The sequence below is a fragment of the Desmodus rotundus genome, chromosome 10 (genome assembly GCF_022682495.2).
Source record: "Desmodus rotundus isolate HL8 chromosome 10, HLdesRot8A.1, whole genome shotgun sequence".
NCBI lineage: Eukaryota > Metazoa > Chordata > Mammalia > Chiroptera > Phyllostomidae > Desmodus > Desmodus rotundus.
In genome coordinates this window covers 18196680-18216057 of record NC_071396.1, presented here as the reverse complement: position 1 = coordinate 18216057, position 19378 = coordinate 18196680, and the positions used below count along the sequence as shown (strand labels likewise).

At 47.7% G+C, this 19378-nt stretch overlaps 1 protein-coding gene across 7 annotated transcripts in view; it reads left to right on the top strand.

Annotated features, from left to right (window-relative positions):
- RYR2 (ryanodine receptor 2) overlaps window positions 1-19378 on the top strand; it is a 522347-nt gene that overhangs the window by 336755 nt on the left and 166214 nt on the right. For all 7 annotated transcript variants that reach the window (XM_071219601.1, XM_071219596.1, XM_071219600.1 and 4 more), the window contains exons 36-41: window positions 1364-1590; window positions 4008-4788; window positions 7797-7997; window positions 14616-14721; window positions 15931-16074; window positions 17730-18003. In XM_071219601.1, coding sequence (XP_071075702.1) covers window positions 1364-1590; window positions 4008-4788; window positions 7797-7997; window positions 14616-14721; window positions 15931-16074; window positions 17730-18003 — 1733 coding nt within the window. The remainder of the gene's footprint in view (window positions 1-1363; window positions 1591-4007; window positions 4789-7796; window positions 7998-14615; window positions 14722-15930; window positions 16075-17729; window positions 18004-19378) is intronic.

Genomic DNA, 19378 nt, shown 5'->3' with positions numbered 1-19378 from the left:
TTCCTTATGGCATATCCTCCACCTTCTGACCCCTGCTGACCCCCACCCTGCTCCCTGTCACCTTCGTCTCTCAGCCCGTTACTCGAGCGGCCTCCCCATGGGGTTTCCATAACTCACCCTCGCCCATTTGTTTATTGCTAAACAGTCTGCACAGCCATTGCTGCTTTTAAGTGCAAATCAGATCATGACCTTCTGGTCCCCAAAACCCTAGAGTCCCTCTTTCCCTGACGGTACAATTCAGAGGTAGCCCAGTGGTTCCCTGGTCCCAAGGGATCTGAGCTCCAGACTCTCTGGCTGTGCCTCCCCCTGCTCCGCCCTTCTCCACAGCACTGTGCCGGCCTCCAGCGCCTCCTCATGCTTTCCAGGCACACTGCCTCCCCAGGGCCTTTGAACTGGCCACCCCACCCCGGAAATTTCTTCCCTGCATATCCACGGGGTTGTCCTTTGGTTCTTTCCTTAACTGTCGCCTGCTCAGCGACACCCATTCTAAACACCCTGTTTATTGCTGCCCTGCCTTCTGGTTCTCTCACCCTGTGGTTTCGTTCTGATGTACTATATTAATTTACTTACCCGTTGTGTTTGTGTCTTCAATGAGAAAACAGAAGATGTGTGAGGGCATTTTGTCTGCGTTGTTCTCAGTCCCTAAACCAGGGACGGGGCCGTCTGACAAGAGAGGGCGAGCCTGAAGGCCATGCATGAAGATGAGGTGGATTTCACATGGCTCAGGACAGGCAGGCAGGGTGGTGTCATGGTCACACATGGATGCGCAGGCCTTGGCAGAGTCGAGAGCTCTCTGTCCTCGAGACCAGACTGGACGGGGTTAGGGTGGCTGCAGTTCCATGCTGTGGAGGAAGGTGGGGGGCAGCATCGTGGCAGCTGATGCCTGCTCAACTCTGCTTTCCCTTGGAGAGTTGGCCCTCTGGGGGTGGGGGCTGTGTCTGCTTCACCGTTGGTCACTAAAACCCAGCAAGTCTGATGGAGAGTCAGGGCGTGGGCTTAGGACCAGGTGGGGACAGGACCGACGGAGAGAAAGTCAGGTGGGCTTGACCTTGGTGTCAGGAAGTTTGGTACTGCCAGCAGCCTGGAGAGCCAATCTGAAGGGCGTGGGGACACTTGGCTACACCTGCTTTCTCTGTGGGCCAGCGAGGCTGTGGCAGCACCTGCCCGCACCTGCACCTGCCCTGAACTGCTGGCCATTCCTGCCCCTGATATCGTCTCCTTGCAGGACCTTCAGCCCAGCTTATGGTATTTCTCGTACTGTGGCCGACGTGTAGCGGACCTTACCTCTATGACCTGTCCTACAGAGCTCCCGTCACTGGTACCTCAGGGATTGTCATAACGGGCCTTCTGCTTCCTGTCCTAGAACGTGATGCCTCTGTCTGCGGGACTCTTCAAGAGCGAGCACAGAAACCCTGTGCCTCAGTGCCCCCCACGGCTGCATGTCCAGTTCCTGTCACACGTCCTGTGGAGCAGAATGCCCAACCAGTTCCTGAAGGTGGATGTGTCCCGGGTCAGCGAGCGCCAGGGCTGGCTGGTACAGTGCGTGGACCCCCTGCAGTTCATGTCCCTGCACATCCCCGAGGAGAACAGGTCTGCTGTGCACCTGCGCCATCCCAGGGGCTCTGGGGTGGCACTGGGACACAAAAGGAGGTTTAAAAATATCTTGTTTCTTATATCCAATGGAGACATTGTTTTACATAGTCCAAGTTCAAACCCTGACACAGAACGGTTATGCTGCCTTTGGGGAGGTGGTGAGGTAGGGCGCTATTTCTTCCCACTCTGTTGCCTTTCTTATGGCAACAGCAAGTGAAATCTCAGGCAGGCACCGCTGTGGTCCGGCTCCTGACTTTGTGAGTGACATGGCGTCATAAAGTTGCAAGGTGTTAGAGACGGAATCCCAGAAACCAGTTTAGCCCTCCATTTGACAGGCACAAAAAACTCAGAATAAGCAACACGCATGAAAGAAAGCTGAAAAGATGCTGAAAGCTTTGGAAGCAAGTGGACCTGCATTCCAGGTAGTAAATAACTGTGGCAACACGAAGTGTAGTCAGCCCTCACGGGTGGCTTCACGAATGTCAGTTTTTCCACGTTGAAATTGTGAGGTTTTTGCTTCAGCAGCCTCATGATCCAGAAGGAACTAAGTTTCTAAGTTTTGGACCAAAATTGGCCTCCCAAAATACCATCAAAAGGCATGGTCACAGAGTGAAAACATCGCATGAAGAATGCAGACGAACATTTGCTGGTCTTGTATTTGAAGTCTTTAACCCTAGAACTCGTGCAGGAGGTAGGCCTGCTTTTATATATTTAGACGTGCTTGGCACTTCAAAGAAATTTTAATAGCTTTAAAATTTAGCATGTGCCTTGGAAAACAGCTTGTCAGTTCCTCAAAAAGTTAGATACAGACTTGCCATACGACGCATCAATTCCACTGCCAGTAAGCACATACCCAAGAGAAATGAAATTATGGCCACGCAAAAGGCTCTACGTCAATGTTCATAGCAGCATTAGTCACAGCAACCAAAAAGTGGGGCTCTCCCAAATGCCCAGCAACGAGGCGTGGATAAATAGGGTGCAGCCTCTCCGCACAGTGTTATTCGGCAATAACAAGAATAAGGTACTGATACAATCTGTAAAAGAGGTGAACCTTAAAACATTACATTAAATGATTTATATTAAATGTTAAAGAAATTACTTCGAGGGAAGACAGACTGAATCAGTTGAGCTGTGTGCCTTGGTTCACCCTGATGTGGGTGGAATTACAAGATGTAGACTGCAGACCCCTCAGAACCCTCTCATTCAGTGTGCAGACCTGCACGAGTGCCCCAGAGTTCCTGGCCCGGGATACAAAGTGGGGAAAGCAGGAGGCCTGGCCCCTTGCTTACAAGAGTGGTCTGGAAGGGAGAGAGGTGTTGGCAGGGAATCAGCGAGTGAGGGCCCGCAGTGCGTGGTGGGTAATCGTTTGCTTTGAGGTTATAGTGCAGGATGCTTCTGATTCTGAGAGTTGGGAGGTGGCATCTGGACAGACCGCACCACCGAGCTGTGGTGGCTTGTCGTGTAATGCCTGTGACCTGAACCATCCGATACAGTGGCTGGGCATGGGCAGGGGAACGGGGTAGCTGGGATAAGACAGAGCTGAACAACAATTCATGACTCCTCTGTCCTTACTGTGTCTTGGGTGGGGTTCTGGACATATGTTAACATTAATGAACAAACGTGTAACAGCCCTATTCGGATGAGCTTATATGATAGCCTAACCAAGGACCCTTTCCAAAGGCGTAGTGGCTCATTTAAAGGAATTATTACTCTTAAAGTAGTCTCCATTCCCTAAGGAAAGACTTTAGGCATCTTCTGGCCCTAATTTTGAGGTTTTATGTGTTGAAAGGGCATGGTTTGTGGAAGAAGCAAAATGGCATAGAGGAGCCTGTGTAAACTCGGTTTCCCAGCAGAAACCTTTCTGAGTGGGAAGCGTCTCTGTGGTGTGTGTTTCCTGAGCCACAGCCATGCACCCCTGGTAGAGGACGGGGGCCTGTGTGTTCTGGAGGGAGGTCAGCTGGAAGGGAGGTTACGTCTGGGAATCAGCCCGGTTACCTGCTCTGACTGGTTAGTGGATAGCTCTCAGGTCAGAGGAAAGGGCTCAGACTCTTGAATCTGAGGCAAAATTTTCTGGCTTCTGGGAACCAGTCAGCCAGTTGGAAATGAGACTTGGGTTTTTCAAGGAGTGCTCACATTCTGAAAGGAGGGGTCCCCAGGTTCAGACTGGGCCCCAAGTATCTAAGAGGTGCCCCGAACCTCGGGAGCATGGACGATGAAGAGGGTGTAAGCGTGAGTGGGTGGAAATCTTCAGCATAAAATTCTGTGTGGAAGAACTCTTGTAAACGTGTAGAACTGATCTTTAAACAATCTATGCTGCCATTCGCATGCCACGGGAAAGGGCAGGGAGCAGGAGAGAGCGCGTGCTGGTGCAAGCTGCTGGTTTCTCCCATGACTGAGGATGCCCCTCCCTGCAGGTCTGTGGACATCCTGGAGCTGACCGAGCAGGAGGAGCTGCTGCGCTTCCACTCGCACACCCTGCGGCTCTACTCGGCCGTGTGCGCCCTGGGCAACCACCGCGTGGCGCATGCGCTCTGCAGCCACGTGGATGAGGCGCAGCTGCTCTACGCCATCGAGAGCAAGTACATGCCTGGCCTGCTGCGCACTGGTTACTACGACCTGCTCATCGATATCCACCTGAGCGCCTACGCCACCGCCCGGCTCATGATGAACAACGAGTTCATTGTGCCCATGACCGATGAGACCAAGAGCATCACACTCTTCCCCGACGAGCACAAGGAGCACGGGCTGCCTGGCATCGGCCTCAGCACCTCACTGCGGCCACGCATGCGCTTCTCCTCACCCAGCTTTGTGAGCCTCAACCACGACTGCTACCAGGACAGCCCCGAGTTCCCACTGGACACGCTCAAGGCCAAGACCATGCAGATGCTGACTGAGGCTGTGCGGGAGGGTGGACTGCGGGCGCGGGACCCTGTAGGGGGCACTACCGAGTTCCTCTTTGTGCCGCTCATCAAGCTCTTCTACACGCTGCTCACCATGGGTGTCTTCCAAGGCGAGGACCTGAAGCACATCCTGCAGCTGATCGAGCCCCGGGTGTTCACGGAGGCTGCCCTGCAGGAGGAGAGGCAGGCACCACCCATGGAGCCCCGCACCGATGACGCCAGGCCCGAGGGCGCACGTGGGGATGCAGCAGAGGGGCTGCTGCAGATGAAGCTTCCTGAGCCCGTGAAGCTGCAGGTGAGGGGAGGAGCTGCAGGTGAGCCAGGGAAGGAGGGGTGGGGAGCTCAGGATTGTGGGAGACCCAGGCACTGAGAGCCCCCTGTGTGTGTGTGTTCCTGTATAGTGTGGCTGTCTAGAAAACTGATGTCCAATTGTGTTTTGGGACCCATATATCTAATTTTATTATATTTGAAATGTATTTAATAAACTTCCCAATTGAGTCAAGTGACAGTAGTTAATAAAAGATAAATTTAGTATTTTTATCAAGGTGGTTTTCTTGGCAAAGTACACATCTGTCTGCTGTATGTGTCTGAAAGCCTGGCCTGTCAATGTGCGTGTGCATGTGTGTGTGTGTATGTTTGTGTGTATGGATGTGTTTATGTGTCTGTATGTGCACCCGTGTGTAGAGTTGTGTGTATATGTACATTTATGTATGTATATATGTTGGGGACCACTCTGTGTAGTTTCAGAGATTGTAGCCCCAGGAGAGCAAGCTCTGAAAGGGGTTGATAAGTCTCCCTGGAAAACCAGGTCATAACGCAGGTGGCACGCATGACTTGATTCTAACACCAAGGGTCCTGTGAGAATCAGGCCTGAAATGTACATTTTTGTCATCTGAAGCCAGCTGTGCTCAGCAATAAGCCCTGTCAGTCTAACCCAGATGTTTGAGTTCAAGGCATAAGGAGTGAAACTCCCTACTTCATGATATATGCGCCTTTCCAGCCATCTGGGTCTGCATGTCTCACAGACCCCAGCCTGAAAAGATTCCTGTGTTTCTTCGATTGTTATCTATAGATGGTGTTAGTTTTTTATGACTAGCCTTGTTGGACATTGATTGATAAGCTATGCACGTGTGCTATATTCTCGTCTCCTGCACTTCCCAATCCTAATAAACGCCATGCTGGAGAAGGGTTCAGGGCATTCTCCACTGGAGGGAATCGCCACCCCTTTTCCCGCCGGAGCAACCAGATTGCGGCCGGGACGACTCTATTTCCATCTGCGGTGGCCCTGGGGATCTTGCTGGCCGAAGTTCCCCTCATATGTATATTTGCATGTGTGCATAGTTGTCTGTATGCATGTATGTGTATATTTGTGCGTGGCCATTTGTGTGTATGTATAATTGTGTGTATAGTTGTGTTGTAAGTGTGTATATGCACATTTCTGCATGTAGAGTTGCATGTGGGTATGCATACGCATATTTGTAGTGTGTGTATAGGCATGTGTGACTGTGGATGTATATGTGTATATGAATGTATGTTTGTATATTTCTGTGTATGTACAGTTGTGTGTATGTCAGTATATGTGTGTGTGTGTCTGGAAGCCAAGGGCAGGGGCTTCTGTCTGCCAGCTCTTATCCTTCCGGGCCCTCCGCCATTCCCTGTGTCTTTCCTTTTGTTTCTGCATGCGCATCTCACCGCGTTTGTTTGGAATGCCTGAAATCCAGCGGTTCTATGCCCTCTCCTGCCCTGGCAACACTCTTGCCAACCTCAGGGCACATGTCCCACAGCCAGATACTGCCTTCTATGTGTGTTCCTGAGGAACCACTGGTGTGGCCTGTCTTTGTGCTCATGATGTCTGAGGACCTTTATTCAGCCTTTTTGGTCTTTTCGGGCCGCCTGGGTGCATGCATCATTGGCATGCTGCTTTCCCCTCCATTCCACTGGCAGGTCTTTCTCTGAGCTAGGCGCTAGTGCTGAGGGTGGCATGGGGCGCCCTGCCTTCCAGCAGCTCAGTCCCTGGGGGACATGTGCACTTGCTGATGCCCTTCTTTCCAAATGTCTCACCACTGACTGCATTAATGACCTGAAGGAACGGAGTGGACGACTAGCATAGTAGAATGGAATACTAGAAGGCTGTGAGAAAGGTGGGGGGCCTCTAACTGGGGTCAGGCCAGTGAGTGTGTGGACACGGAGTGGAAGGGTTCCGGGAGCTTTTCATGCAGGATCCACGGCTCTGCAGGCTCTGAAGCAGGAAGAGGTCGTGCAGCTACAGCCAGTGAGCCAAGGAGAGGGGGTGAGACAGGCAGAGGGCAGGCCACACAGACGGGAGCCTACAGCTGCCACCAGTCACATGATGGATTATGAATTTTAGCCTAAGTGTGATTAAAACCAATGAGGAGTTTTAGCAAGGAAATTTTATCCTGAAATCACAGTGTAGCTGCTGTGAGTAAAACAGATCCGAGGGAGAAACAGGCTGGTCCGGGCAAACTGGGCCAGGAGGCCGTCACGTGGGCCCAGACTGAAGGGTGTGCTCATCATGCTAGGATGGAGCAAATGAGAGGGGGTGGACACTGGGGCTACTTTAGAGCCGCCATTGACAGAAATGGCTCTCTTGTGGATGGAAACACCCAGGGTTTTGTATTGAATCACAATTGATATCAGTGTATTTAAATGTTTTCCTAAACCTGGCATAACGTCTCCTGGTAGGCATGTTTCTGAAGACTTGCTGTACAGTTAAAAATAATTCCAGCTTCCCGTACGAGAATATCCAAGTAGCCATTTAGTGACTATGCTGTAAAACCACTTAGTTAACTTACGTGCGAAGTCTGGAGGTAGATGGTTCTAGAACTGCTGGAACTCAGTGGTGCCATTTGAAACCCAGTACTTAGTGTCCTCCTCTGACCCTTAGTCTGTGGACTTAGAGCTCCACCCTGAGGGGTTAGCTCATCTCCCTCCGGGGAGCACATCGTGGCCCAGGAAATCCCACTTTGACAGGAGAGTCTTCCAGTCCATTATTTGATGGACGGTCCCTCCCAGAAGGCCCTTGGCACACTTCTTACATACCTCATTGACCGTAGCCCTGGTGGCTACCGGGGGCCAGGACAGGGAGTGTCCACCAAAAGGACAGGCCTCTGCCATTTTGGCTTAGGCAAATTCCGTTTTCTCCCTGGGACCTGCTGTACAAACCCAGGGTTCTGTTCACAGAGGAGCAGAGTTGGCAGCTAGGCATCTCGGCCCTGATTTTGACTTGATGTCCATGAACTGTTTCAAGATTCAGATTTGGTGTCTTTTCAATTGTCTTCTTAGATGTGCCTGCTCCTTCAGTACCTCTGTGACTGCCAGGTCCGACACCGGATAGAAGCCATTGTGGCCTTTTCAGATGACTTTGTCGCCAAGCTGCAAGACAACCAGCGCTTCCGCTACAATGAGGTGATGCAGGCCTTAAACATGTCGGCCGCGCTCACAGCCAGGAAGACAAAGGAGTTCAGGTCCCCGCCTCAAGAACAGGTATGAGGATGAGTGGAGAAGCCCTCCTTTTTACTCTGGGTGTCAGCTCATTCAGGAGTCACGGCATTTTCCCCTGTTCTCTTTAAACTGGCCTAGGTGGTATAGTCGGTATTCATAAGTTCACGGATGGGTCCACTTGGTTAGTTTAAACAAGTGAAAAACTTATTGAAAGCGATGAGGTGTATGACGGCCTTGCTGAGGAGGCCAGTTTGCGTATTGTGACATCCTGCAAACTGGGACGATACGCAACCACAGGTGGGTAGTCTTGGCTGCCCCAGGCCTACCCGCTGACAGGAGCCGTGGACTGCTAGGGTGCTGGGGTGCTTTTGTATTCTAAATTTTTATTTATTTACTTGCTTTTCATTGACAGTTGGCGTTCAGTATTGTTTTACGTAAGTGTCGGGTGTCCAGCACAGTGGTCAGACACTTCTGCAATTCACAAGGAAGACACCTGCTGTTCGGTCCGTCCCTAGAACCAAATGTCACTGCCACCGCTCCTGCTGGGCAATTGATTCCATCTGCGGTTTCTCCTCTCGTTTAGCTCCCAGCCCAGGTCTCCCCAGGGTGCAACAGAACCACAGGCCTAGGCCTGCACCAAAGAATGAGCGCATCTGGGGATGTGCGTTTTCCGGAATCTTCCTCAGGAGGGGAATCATAGTGTGAGAAGTTAGATATTGTCTTTGCTGTGGGGTTTGGCTGGATCATGTGGTTAGAACCATTTCCCTCCAGATTCAAGGTGAAGGTGTTTAGGGACTTGCTGCAGAATTTACTGTTTCTCAGCAGAATATAATTTCTTTGGGAGAAGGGACAAAGAATATGGTTTATTGCTGTAAACATCATTTACTGAGCAGAGGACAAGGCCAGCTGCTCCCGAGTATGCTTCACTTACTAAGCTGTTGCTGGGAGACTTCTGCCTCTGGAAAGGTGGGGTGGATGTGTCTTTCCCTGCTCTGCCTGCTAAGTACAGCCATTACCCTGGGAGTTACAGAGAACACACTCGACTCTAAACGACAGAGAGCAGGGAGGGGACTGGCTGCAGAACTCAGAACCCGAGGAACAACCTGGTGGTGAGCTCCTGTCCCATGCTTGGAGCTGAAGAAGCCAGCCACCCAGAATGCCCACAGCCATAGACAAGGAAAGCCCCATGAAAGCCTCCTATGTGCGGCCGGACCAGGAAAGCTTTTTCTAGCAGGACAGTAAACTTGTAGGCATTAACCACGTGGTCCAGCCAAACCCCACAGCAAACACTGGAGGCCTGACCCCACCCCAAGCAGCAGTGGTGAGTGAGGAGCCAGTCATCCAGTCTCACCAGCTGCGACAAGGTGCTTCAGCCAGGAGCTGAGATTGCACCCCAAGGCCCCTGCAGTGTGAGCAGAGGCCAGGGAGGGAGAGGTGCCAACCAGGGCTGTGCACATACAGGTGAGTGAGGCCCTTCCTTCATAGGTCCGGGAAGGCCGAGTGGGGAGATGGACTTCCACTCCCACCTAGTAGTGGTGAAGCACCCAAAGCTCTTCTCATGCTAGATAGTCTCAGGTGAAGCACGAAATTTAAATAAGACCCGAAGTCCCATAACAATACCAAATTATCCAGGTTTCAATGAAAAATCTCATACCAAGAACCAGAAAAGATTTGAATAAACCCTATAATTAATAGACACCAGGTTTGAGATGACCAAGATGTTAAAATTATCTCACCAAGCGTGTAAAGCAGCTACCATAAAACTGCTTCAAAATGGAAGAAAGTAAATCTCAGCAAATAAATACAGGATATAAAGAACTAAAAGGAGATTTTAGAAATGAAAATAATCAGAACTTAAAAACCTCAGTAGCTGGACTTCACAGCAAAGGAGGGCAGGGGAAAGAATCAGTGCACTGAGGAAGAGAACCAAAGAAATTACCCAGCCTGAAAGGAAGAAAACAGACTGGAAAAAATGAAAAAGAGCCTCAGGGAACAGTGCAAATATAACAAAAAGATCTGAATTCCAAGGGTTAGGAGAAAAGGGTGAACTGAAAAAATGTTTGAAAAACTAGTGGTTGAAAACTTTTCAAATTTGACAAAAGATATAAAGATATTCAAGAAGTTGAGTAAACTCCAAACAAGATACCCTAAGAAATCTAAACCAAGGCAAACCATAGTGAAACTTCTGAAAACTAAAGGCACAGAAATTAATCTTGAAAGTAGTGAGAAAGAGATCGAAACCGGAAAAGCCGGCATTCGGGCTGCCTGTCACTACCAGACCCCGTCAGCAGGGACAGGGATCGAGTCTTCATGGGCACTTCACTCACATGGCCAGGGATCTGAGAAGGTGGGGGATTTGTACCCTAATGTCGTACATTTTCTTACCCGCCAGCCGTTTTATAACAGAGAACAAAGTGCAGCGAGGGGTTTTGAAATTCAGGGAGAATTAGATTGTAAAAACCTACAGCATTCTCGCCCTGAGCGGTTAGCTGTCCCTGATGGGTAGACAGTAATCTGTCTCTCCCTGGAACAGAATGGCGTGGATGTCTCCAGCTGTGCCCAGGAGGGAATGGTGAGCGGTACCTGCAGTTCCTGAAACGACAGCTTTAACGTGTGCATTACCTACTAGGCGTATCAGCTGTTCACTAAAATTTTCCAATTCTTGAGTCCCCTATCAAAATGACAGCTTTAGGGGAAAAGCAATTTGAGTGACTGGATTTCTGCTTAGAGAGCAGGGAGGCCAGAAGGGAGCAGTACATTTTTCAAGAGCTGAAAGAAAAGAAAAAAACAAAACAAAACCTGTCAACCCAGAATTCTGTGTTCAGAGAAATCCCCTTTACAAAGGAGGGGAAACCTGGACCTCCTCAGATGGAGGAGCCCGCTGAGGATTTGACTGCACCAGACCCACCCTGAAAGAACGTCTACAGGGTGTTCTTTAAACAGAACGAATCTGACAGAAGCATAAAATTCGGACGGTCAGGAAGGAGAAAAAGAACAACAGTGTCAAGTTATGGGCACATATAATGCACTTTCCTTCTCTGAGCTCTCTAAACAAACGTCCGTGTGTAAGCAGACCTGTGCAGTTCCAACCCATGTTGTCCTGGGGTCTCCTGTGCTTTCAGCCCGCAGGTGGGAGCCCACGCGTGTGGAGGGCTGACTTAAGTTGCACGCAGTTTTCAACTGTGCGGGGGTTGGCACCCCTGACCCCCCTGTCATTCAAGGGCCAGTTATTTAGGAAACATGTCAGTCAATTGTATTTTAAATGAAGGGGAATAAGGAACATAAAGGAGATACTTTCTACACTTGATCAAACCGGTGAAATGTTGACATCCCAGACTGTGATAAATTATGTATATATATTGTGACATCCAGAGCCATCGCTAAAGAAGTTTTACAAAGAAACACATGAAAAAATACCATGTATAATTCAAAATGGGATCCTAAAATCTGTCACGGAACCTGTAGCAAATTGGGAAAAAATAAATTAGAACACACGTGAAAGAGGTAAAGTAGCAGACCTCAGGTATAAGATATTAGTATATTCATTAATAGAAATAAACAAATATACCAATTAAGAGACAAAGATTGGCAGAGTGGATTTTATAAGTTTGACCTAACTTTATGCTGTCTACAAGAAACTCACTTTAAATAGAATGATGTAGATAGGTTGAAAGTAAAGGGATGAAGAAAGATAATAGCGTGGCAAATTAACCAAAAGAAAGGAAGCTTGCCTATAGCAGAGCAAAGGAAGTGACCAGAGACAGACACAGCATCACATACTGACGATGTGCGCGCACTGAACAGCAGGTGCCCAGTCTGTGAGGTCAGCACAGAACTGAAAGGAGAAGGAGACACACGGACACTGCAGCACCTCTCGGATAGTTGGTAAAACTGGACAGAAATAAGCAAGGGCATGGAGAATGCAGCACTGTCATTTGGATATCGTGGAACACTCTGCCCAACAACAGAACGCACGTCTTTCAAGCGCCCAAGAAACCCCCACAAAGGTGGACTGTATATCTAAGGCTATAAAACGACCTCAACAAATTAAAAATAACTGGATCCTTTTCGTACAGAATGGCTTTTCTTACTACAGTGAAACTTTACAGACGGACCCAGGGGTGACGGGGTCCCTGTGTCACTGTGGGTTTCTTGCCTGCTCCAGGGAATTGGAATTACGGCTCTCAATGCCAAAGTTTGGAGAAAAGGAAAGGAAGTATTTATTCAAAAGTTTTACAGACTTAGAGTAATGACTTACTGTCTTCGTTAAAATCCCAAAGTCCCTTAAAATACCCCAAAACACACATAGTCCTTCCTTCCCTACTTTGCCCAGTCAGGGGTACCATATCTCAGGAAAAGAAATGGAAGTCCGTGGCTCAGGTAGCCCCTTGTTCTCTCAGTAATCCGAGCTCGGCTGCCAGGCTTCCTGAGGTTCCCAGCACCTTCAGCTGTGTTGCCGGGATCTCCAGTTCTTAACCCAAACCCACGTGGCACCTTCTCACAGCCCACTAGCAAGAGTCCTTTCACCCCTTTCCTTCCTGCAGCGTCTCTCCTGTGTTTTTCCAGACTGCTAAGAGAGGGCTCTGCATGGCTGCTCCGTCTTGCTTTCCTGCTTCCTAAGCTGAGTGGTTGAGGGGGCCTCCTCTCCACCCCCAACTCACGGCTGCTGCATCTGGGTTTAAGTCCTGGTGCGAATCTTCCTCTGCAGCCCCGTTCCGGACTCCTCCCACAATCCTCTACACCTGCCAGCACTCCCATATTTTTCCAACTTTTCTGGGCTGCCATGGTAAGTCTGGGCAGGCGTGGTCCTGTGGTGTGGAGCCAATCATCTTGAAGCTCTTATGCGGGTGCTGTAACCAGGGGGAGTTGCCTCCCAGTTACATCCTGGGTGGAAGTCACTCCCATCCCCCTGGCTCAAAGCATAGCCACAATTACTTACCATATCTGCTCAGCTAGCCAGCTGTTAAAGATATGTAAGATAACCATTTTTGCATATCAAGTATGAAGCTGGACAACTGCTGATATGCAAAACAACTTTCAATGGCTCTGCTCCATGTGTCCCATCTCCTAGTGCAGACTTGTGGGGGTGGGGATATCCTATATTTTTATATTTCCTGGACACCCAGAGTTGTGGACCCCATTACAAATCCGTCTTTGGGGGCCCCTGGCTATACCCCATTACAAAATCAAATTAGAAATCAGTAACAGAGAGACAACAGGAAAAATCTCTAAAAACTTGTAAACTAAACAATTTCTACAAACTAAACGTATTTCTACAAATTCCATGGTTCAAGGAGGAAATCTTAAGGGAAGTTTAAAACTGTGGTGAAATAAAATAAAGTAACACATAACAAAATTTGTGGGAATGACTAAAGCAGTGCTGAGAGGGAAATACATTTAAAAAGAGAAAAACACTCAAATATATAACCTAAGCTGCCATTACAAGAATTCAGAAGGAGGGCAAAATAAACCCAAAGCAACCATAAAGAAGGCAGTAAGAGAGATAAGAGCAGGAATCAATGAAACTCAAAACTGGACAATTGAAAAAAAAATCAGTGCATCCCAAAGCTTGTTATTAAAAATGTTAGGAAAAATCAACCAACCTCGGAGGAGACTGACAAAGGAAAAAAGAGAGAAGACATGAATTCCCAATATCAGGAATGAGACATCACTGTAGACCCCGAAGATATCTGGAGGTGGTATGGTTCCATTTTTGTAACATTCTTGACAGGGCAACAAAATAGAAATGAAGAGCGGGTTATGGCTGACAGGAATTGGGGGTGGAGCAGGCAGGAGGGACGTGGGAGTGGCTCTGACAGGGTAGCAGGAGGGACCCTGGAGGGGGTGGACTTGTTCTGTGTTTTGTCTGTATCACTGTGATACCCTGGTTGTGACATTGTATTACTGTTTCGCAAGGTGATGCTGGTGGGGTGTACTGGGCAGATGGTACATGGGATCTCTTTGTATTGTTTCTTACAATACCGTTGGAATCTACAGTTATCTCAGAATACAAGTTTTTGAAAATTCACATTAAAAGACTCTAAAAAGAAAACTGACAATTGTTTCCTAAAGGAAAATTACAGAATATCAACAGACCTTTATTTTCTTCATTCATAAATTTAATATTGTGTCTAAAATTTAAAAAAATGGAAGTGTCTTACAGTTTGTTTAATTGAATTATGAACAAATGCATAGTTATCTATTGTATTATTTTTTATTGTGTTTAGATTTTTCCTTCTTTACTACTGTATCTTGTTCAAAAAAATTCTTGTAAATATTCAATAAAGTGTAGAAGTTAGGTAGAGAAATGGAAATCTGGGTGAAGCTGAATAAAATATTTTAAATAACATGTAGATATTACTTGATTTAAGAATATCTAAAATTTAAACAACATACAAGGGTTTAAGACATTGTGGAGCGACAAGAAGAAGCAAATTATATGACTGTTGTGCAGCACGTTAAGCTTTGAGTGATTTAATTTATTTTGTGGCATTTTTTGATCTGAGTGATAGATAACAATTTTCCATCTATTGGGCAACAATTTACAAATATGCCAAAACAGATTTTGAACGTCTTTGGTTTTCACAATTTTTGCTGGTTGTTCCTGAGTCCACTTTTCTCTCATACTTGTCCTTCCTCTTCCTGGTTCTAAACTTTCAGATCAACACGCTTCTCAACTTTAAGGATGACAAAAATGAGTGTCCGTGTCCTGCGGAAATCCGGGACCAGCTCCTGGATTTTCACGGAGATCTCATGGCACATTGTGGTAAGTAAGGCCTTTGTGACCGACAGCTCTCGTTCAATGCACACGCGCTGGTGCAAAAGTAAATCTGTGCGGAACAGGTCCACGGACATGCACGGTGCCTGTTAGGGGTAACCTGAGATACTCACTACAGTGAAGTGGCTACCTGACCCCGTGTGGGAAGCCAGGAGTGGGGGAGAGACCAGACAGGCTCTCAGACGGAGCAGCAGATGACAGATTGTCCCTCTCTCCCCCCACTTTCCCTCAGTGTCGGGGCTTGGGGCGTGGTTGATGGTGAGGAATTGTCACCAGGTGCTTTGGGCAGACAGCCGAATGTTAGGTTGGCTGAGTCTAAAGAAGTTCGTTCACAAGCAGTTGTATTGAAACAGACCGTGGGGCCTCTTTCCAGGACTGGCTGAGGACAACCAGCATATGTCTCATGAACTTACTTAATGCCTAAGGAAGTCCTGCATTAAATTATGTGTCGGTGGCCCAAATCTATCAAGGGAATTCTCCCCGCTTTTGTTTGGAGAACTTTAAAAATGGGGTTGATTAGGTGTCCTGGATGTGTGTTCCTTCTCTCTGTGTGCAGAGGTGTGGATTACTCTGTGTCCCAGGGGAAGAAATGAACTAACCACTTCTTAGCTGATGCATATAGCACCAGTGGTATTATTTTTATTTTCGTCAGAGAATGAAAGCACTGTCTCCATATTAATTCAGCCTGTGAACGGAGAGCCACTGATGACTGCCATAGCGTTGTGCCATATAGAGTGTGGATGAGGGGCCACTGTGAAATGGTGGAGTTGTTGCTTCGGTTGTCCCCTGCTCTAGGGCACCTAAGTCTGCCTGTTCTCCCGGCACCTCAACCTGACAAATGCCACTGACACCTACGGAGGCAGAGCTACAGGGCTAGGCAGGTGGCACTGCGGGTCAGAGACACCAGCCTGCGTCAGTGCAAGGAGCAGAACGGACTCCTGAGACAGGGCTTCTGTCCTCTGTTCGGTGTATATTTCAGGCCCGCTGCCTGTGGCCACAGCCCACAGGAATGGGAAAGAGGAGGGAGCAGGCACCGCTGGCGTGCGACTCACTGGGGGTGCCTGTGAGTGGCTCGCTCAGTGTCCTCCAAGGTCTCAGACAGGACGTTGCTTCGCACTGTGAACAGAAGAGATGGCAAAACCTGAGAACCCTTTCTCCTGCACGCACTTTTTCAATATTTTTTCTCTCTCCGGCTAGGAATTGAGCTGGATGAAGACGGCTCTCCGGATGGCAACGGCGACTTAACAATCAGAGGCCGCCTGCTGTCCCTGGTAGAAAAGGTGACGTACCTGAAGAAGAGACAAGCGGAAAAGCCAGTGGCGAGCGACCCCAACAAGGCCTGTAAGCAGTATGAAGGGGCACTGCCCAGGCACTCAGCTGCTGGCACCTGCTCAGTCATTGAACTGTTAATACCGCTCTAGATGAGCCAGTGGGAAACTGAGTTTGCAGCCTTCAAGAAGCAGGTTCTGGAGCAGACACCGGTGGCTCCAGGAGTGTGCAGCCGCATCCATGATATTCATAGGAACCTGCAGAGAAAGCAGCTTTGCCAGGGTGGAGGGCGCCACTAGGGCTTTAGGTATTTGATTGGTGGCTATTAGGAGAAAGCCAAAGGGGGTACCTTAGTCTTCATATCATAATACTATGCCATTGATTTTCAAGTATTCTTACACGAAGTCAAACCTTTTGTTAAAGTGTAAACAGATACTGTCCGTAGCTACATTGGGTTCTGAGATATTTATGAGTGTTACACATTTCTGGCTCGTGCGTGTTCTGTTTAACTGGAGAGTCACAGCTGACAGTGGGGACCCGGGCAACGCAGGGGCAGCGCATCGCGGAAGCGCCTGCCTGCCCAGGGCAGGCCAGCTGGCGGCGGCGTCTGTGAGGCCACCCTCGTCTACCTCCCCCGAGACTCCCGGTTCAGGTGTGCTGAAAGAAAGAAAGTAAACTCACGAAACTGTGGGGCGTTTTCCTCTAACTTAGCGTGGAAACTGTTTATTCATACAGTTACTGATAAATTTATTCTATAGCGTCAACACCAAGCTGAGTCAGGTCTTCTTCAAAATCAGAGTTTGGCGTTTCCTATAATCACTTTTTTATTATCAAGTTTATGATTTTGAGCTATGAAAATGATGGCATGGTTTTGAGGAATGTGGAAGTATATTGGTATTTTATCTGCAATTTGTTAAGTGGTTTAAATTGGTAGGTTTTGCTTTTCCTTAAATCTATTTTCTTAACTAGGTTACAGCAGGTTAACTGGTTTTTATTTTGAAAATGAGCCAGTGTATTGCTGATGACAGGAATTAAGTGCCCCAGTACATATGAATTGGCCATATCAACCCTCTTAGCTTTGTGATAGTATTTATTTTGCCAGGTGTGGAAGTTCTTCAGTTTGTAAGTGTACTATGTGACACATTACATAGCAAGTAATCTTCTGTGTACGAAATGACTTGACTTTAATACAGTTTCACAGTCAAATCCTTTTGAAGATGTTTTAAGTGACTATTGAGGACCCAGATTTAAGAGTAAATATAATTACATGAGGTCACCATGGCAAATGACTCCAGTGAGGAGACAGTTGGGTAAACGGCTGCTTGAATGCCCATGACTGACCTTTAGAAGGACATGTGGTGTCAGATCTTCTGGGAGGAACAGAATGAAACAAAGAAAATAAAAGTAAAATAGGATAACTCACATTGACCATTGTATGGATTGCCAACAGTAGTTTTGAAAAAGTGGCTGCAATTTTGAAACAACTAAAATCCTTTAATTAGAAGACTAATTTGTGTAATTTTGTTCTCTCATCACTATAACTTTATTGATATATACCACTATTTATAAATGTTTAAATGAAGCTTATTTTCTTCATAATACTCCTATTCATTGAGGTACAAATACAGATACAAGTTGGGACTGGGAGATATGCAGTTGAAATGCCCAGTTCATTTGTCTTCTCTTGTTATTTTCCTCTTTGGAAACCGTCGGTCGTGACGCCGCAGCCACTCTGCAGCAGCTGATCTCGGAGACCATGGTCCGGTGGGCTCAGGAGTCCGTCATAGAGGACCCCGAGCTGGTACGGGCCATGTTTGTGCTGCTGCACCGGCAGTACGACGGCATCGGCGGGCTGGCGCGGGCTCTGCCCAAGACCTACACGATCAGCGCCGTGTCCGTGGAGGACACCATCAACCTGCTGGCCTCGCTCGGGCAGATCCGCTCGCTGCTGAGCGTGAGGATGGGCAGAGAAGAGGAGAAGCTTATGATTCGGGGATTAGGGTAAATTCAGTCATTACAACCTTTTGTCCATCTTCTCTTCCTGATTGTTCACCCCAATACTAGAACAGTAGGTGCGTTAATAAAAATACAGTGTGTAGATTGTGTGATCACTAAATTAGACTGTTGTTTTCTAGAGATTGTCTTAATGCTAAATAGGGAAGTTGCTCAGTAATGAAACATGTCTAATTTGATAACTAGAGGCTGAGACGGCTGTGATACACAGCCAACACCCTAGACTTTGTTTCTTAATTAACTACTCAGTAACGTAAAATCATATATAAAAATACAGGTTAATAAAAACACATTAAAATCCACGAGGAGAAAAACACTCACCAGCAGAAATTAAGAAAGTTTCTCTGGGCCTACCGGGCCCTAAAGAAGAATGAGGAACTGAGAACTCAGCAGCAAAGGTGCTTCATGTAGAGTTGTGGGTTAACGTTTATACCTTATGCATAGTCTGAGGATCCCCAAGTGGAGTGATTAACATAAAAATTGGCCTAGTAGTATGCTCTCTCAGCTCGAGTTTATCTGAAATTGTGCAGGAAAAGCCTAAATACTACCAAAGATTAGCCCACAATCAAAAACTGCAAAGCACATGGGAAACAATCCACCATAAACAAGGGTCTGCAGATATTACAACTGTGGAGTTAGAACACCTCCCCCAAGAACTTCCCATGGTAGCCTGCCGGAAGGAGGATGTAAAGGTGCTGTACACAAAAGAATACATGGAGTCTCTAAAACTAAGACATGTGGGAAGTCCAGGAACATCTAAAAAGGATCTAAATAGAACTTCTAGAACTGAAAAATATAACTGACATCAAAAACAGTTAATTAAATTGCAGAAGAGAAAATGAGTAAATTAGATCACAGCTCTGAGGAAATTAGTCCTGCCGCACTGAGAGACGAAAATACGACAGAGCAGGGAAGAGGCCCACAGGACGGGTCTCGGAGAGGGCCCGCCTGTGCTGAGTGGGAGCCTGGGAAAGAAGACACAACACGCGAGCCCAAGATGGGGAGTGTGGGAAGAGCCGCGGGACGTCACAGATTCCCGAAGCACCAATGGTTTCACATCCACAGCTGGATATGATACAGCATAAAACCAGCGCTAAATAGACTGTTGTAGAAGAAAATAGAGGGGAAGGCCAGAATGCTTACAGAGAAACCCTATTTAGAATTCTCCAGGGCAGAACTGGACAACGTGACTCAGTGCGTGATGTGTCACCCAACTGAGAAGTCAACACGGTGAGCTTGCACTTTGTGAGGATTTGGAGATTCAGATGGATACCCATGTGCAGGAGTGAAAGGGAAATGAAGGTATTTCAGAATACTTACTTGCTGTCCCTCATTGAAAGATCGTCTAAAGGTTGTACATTCA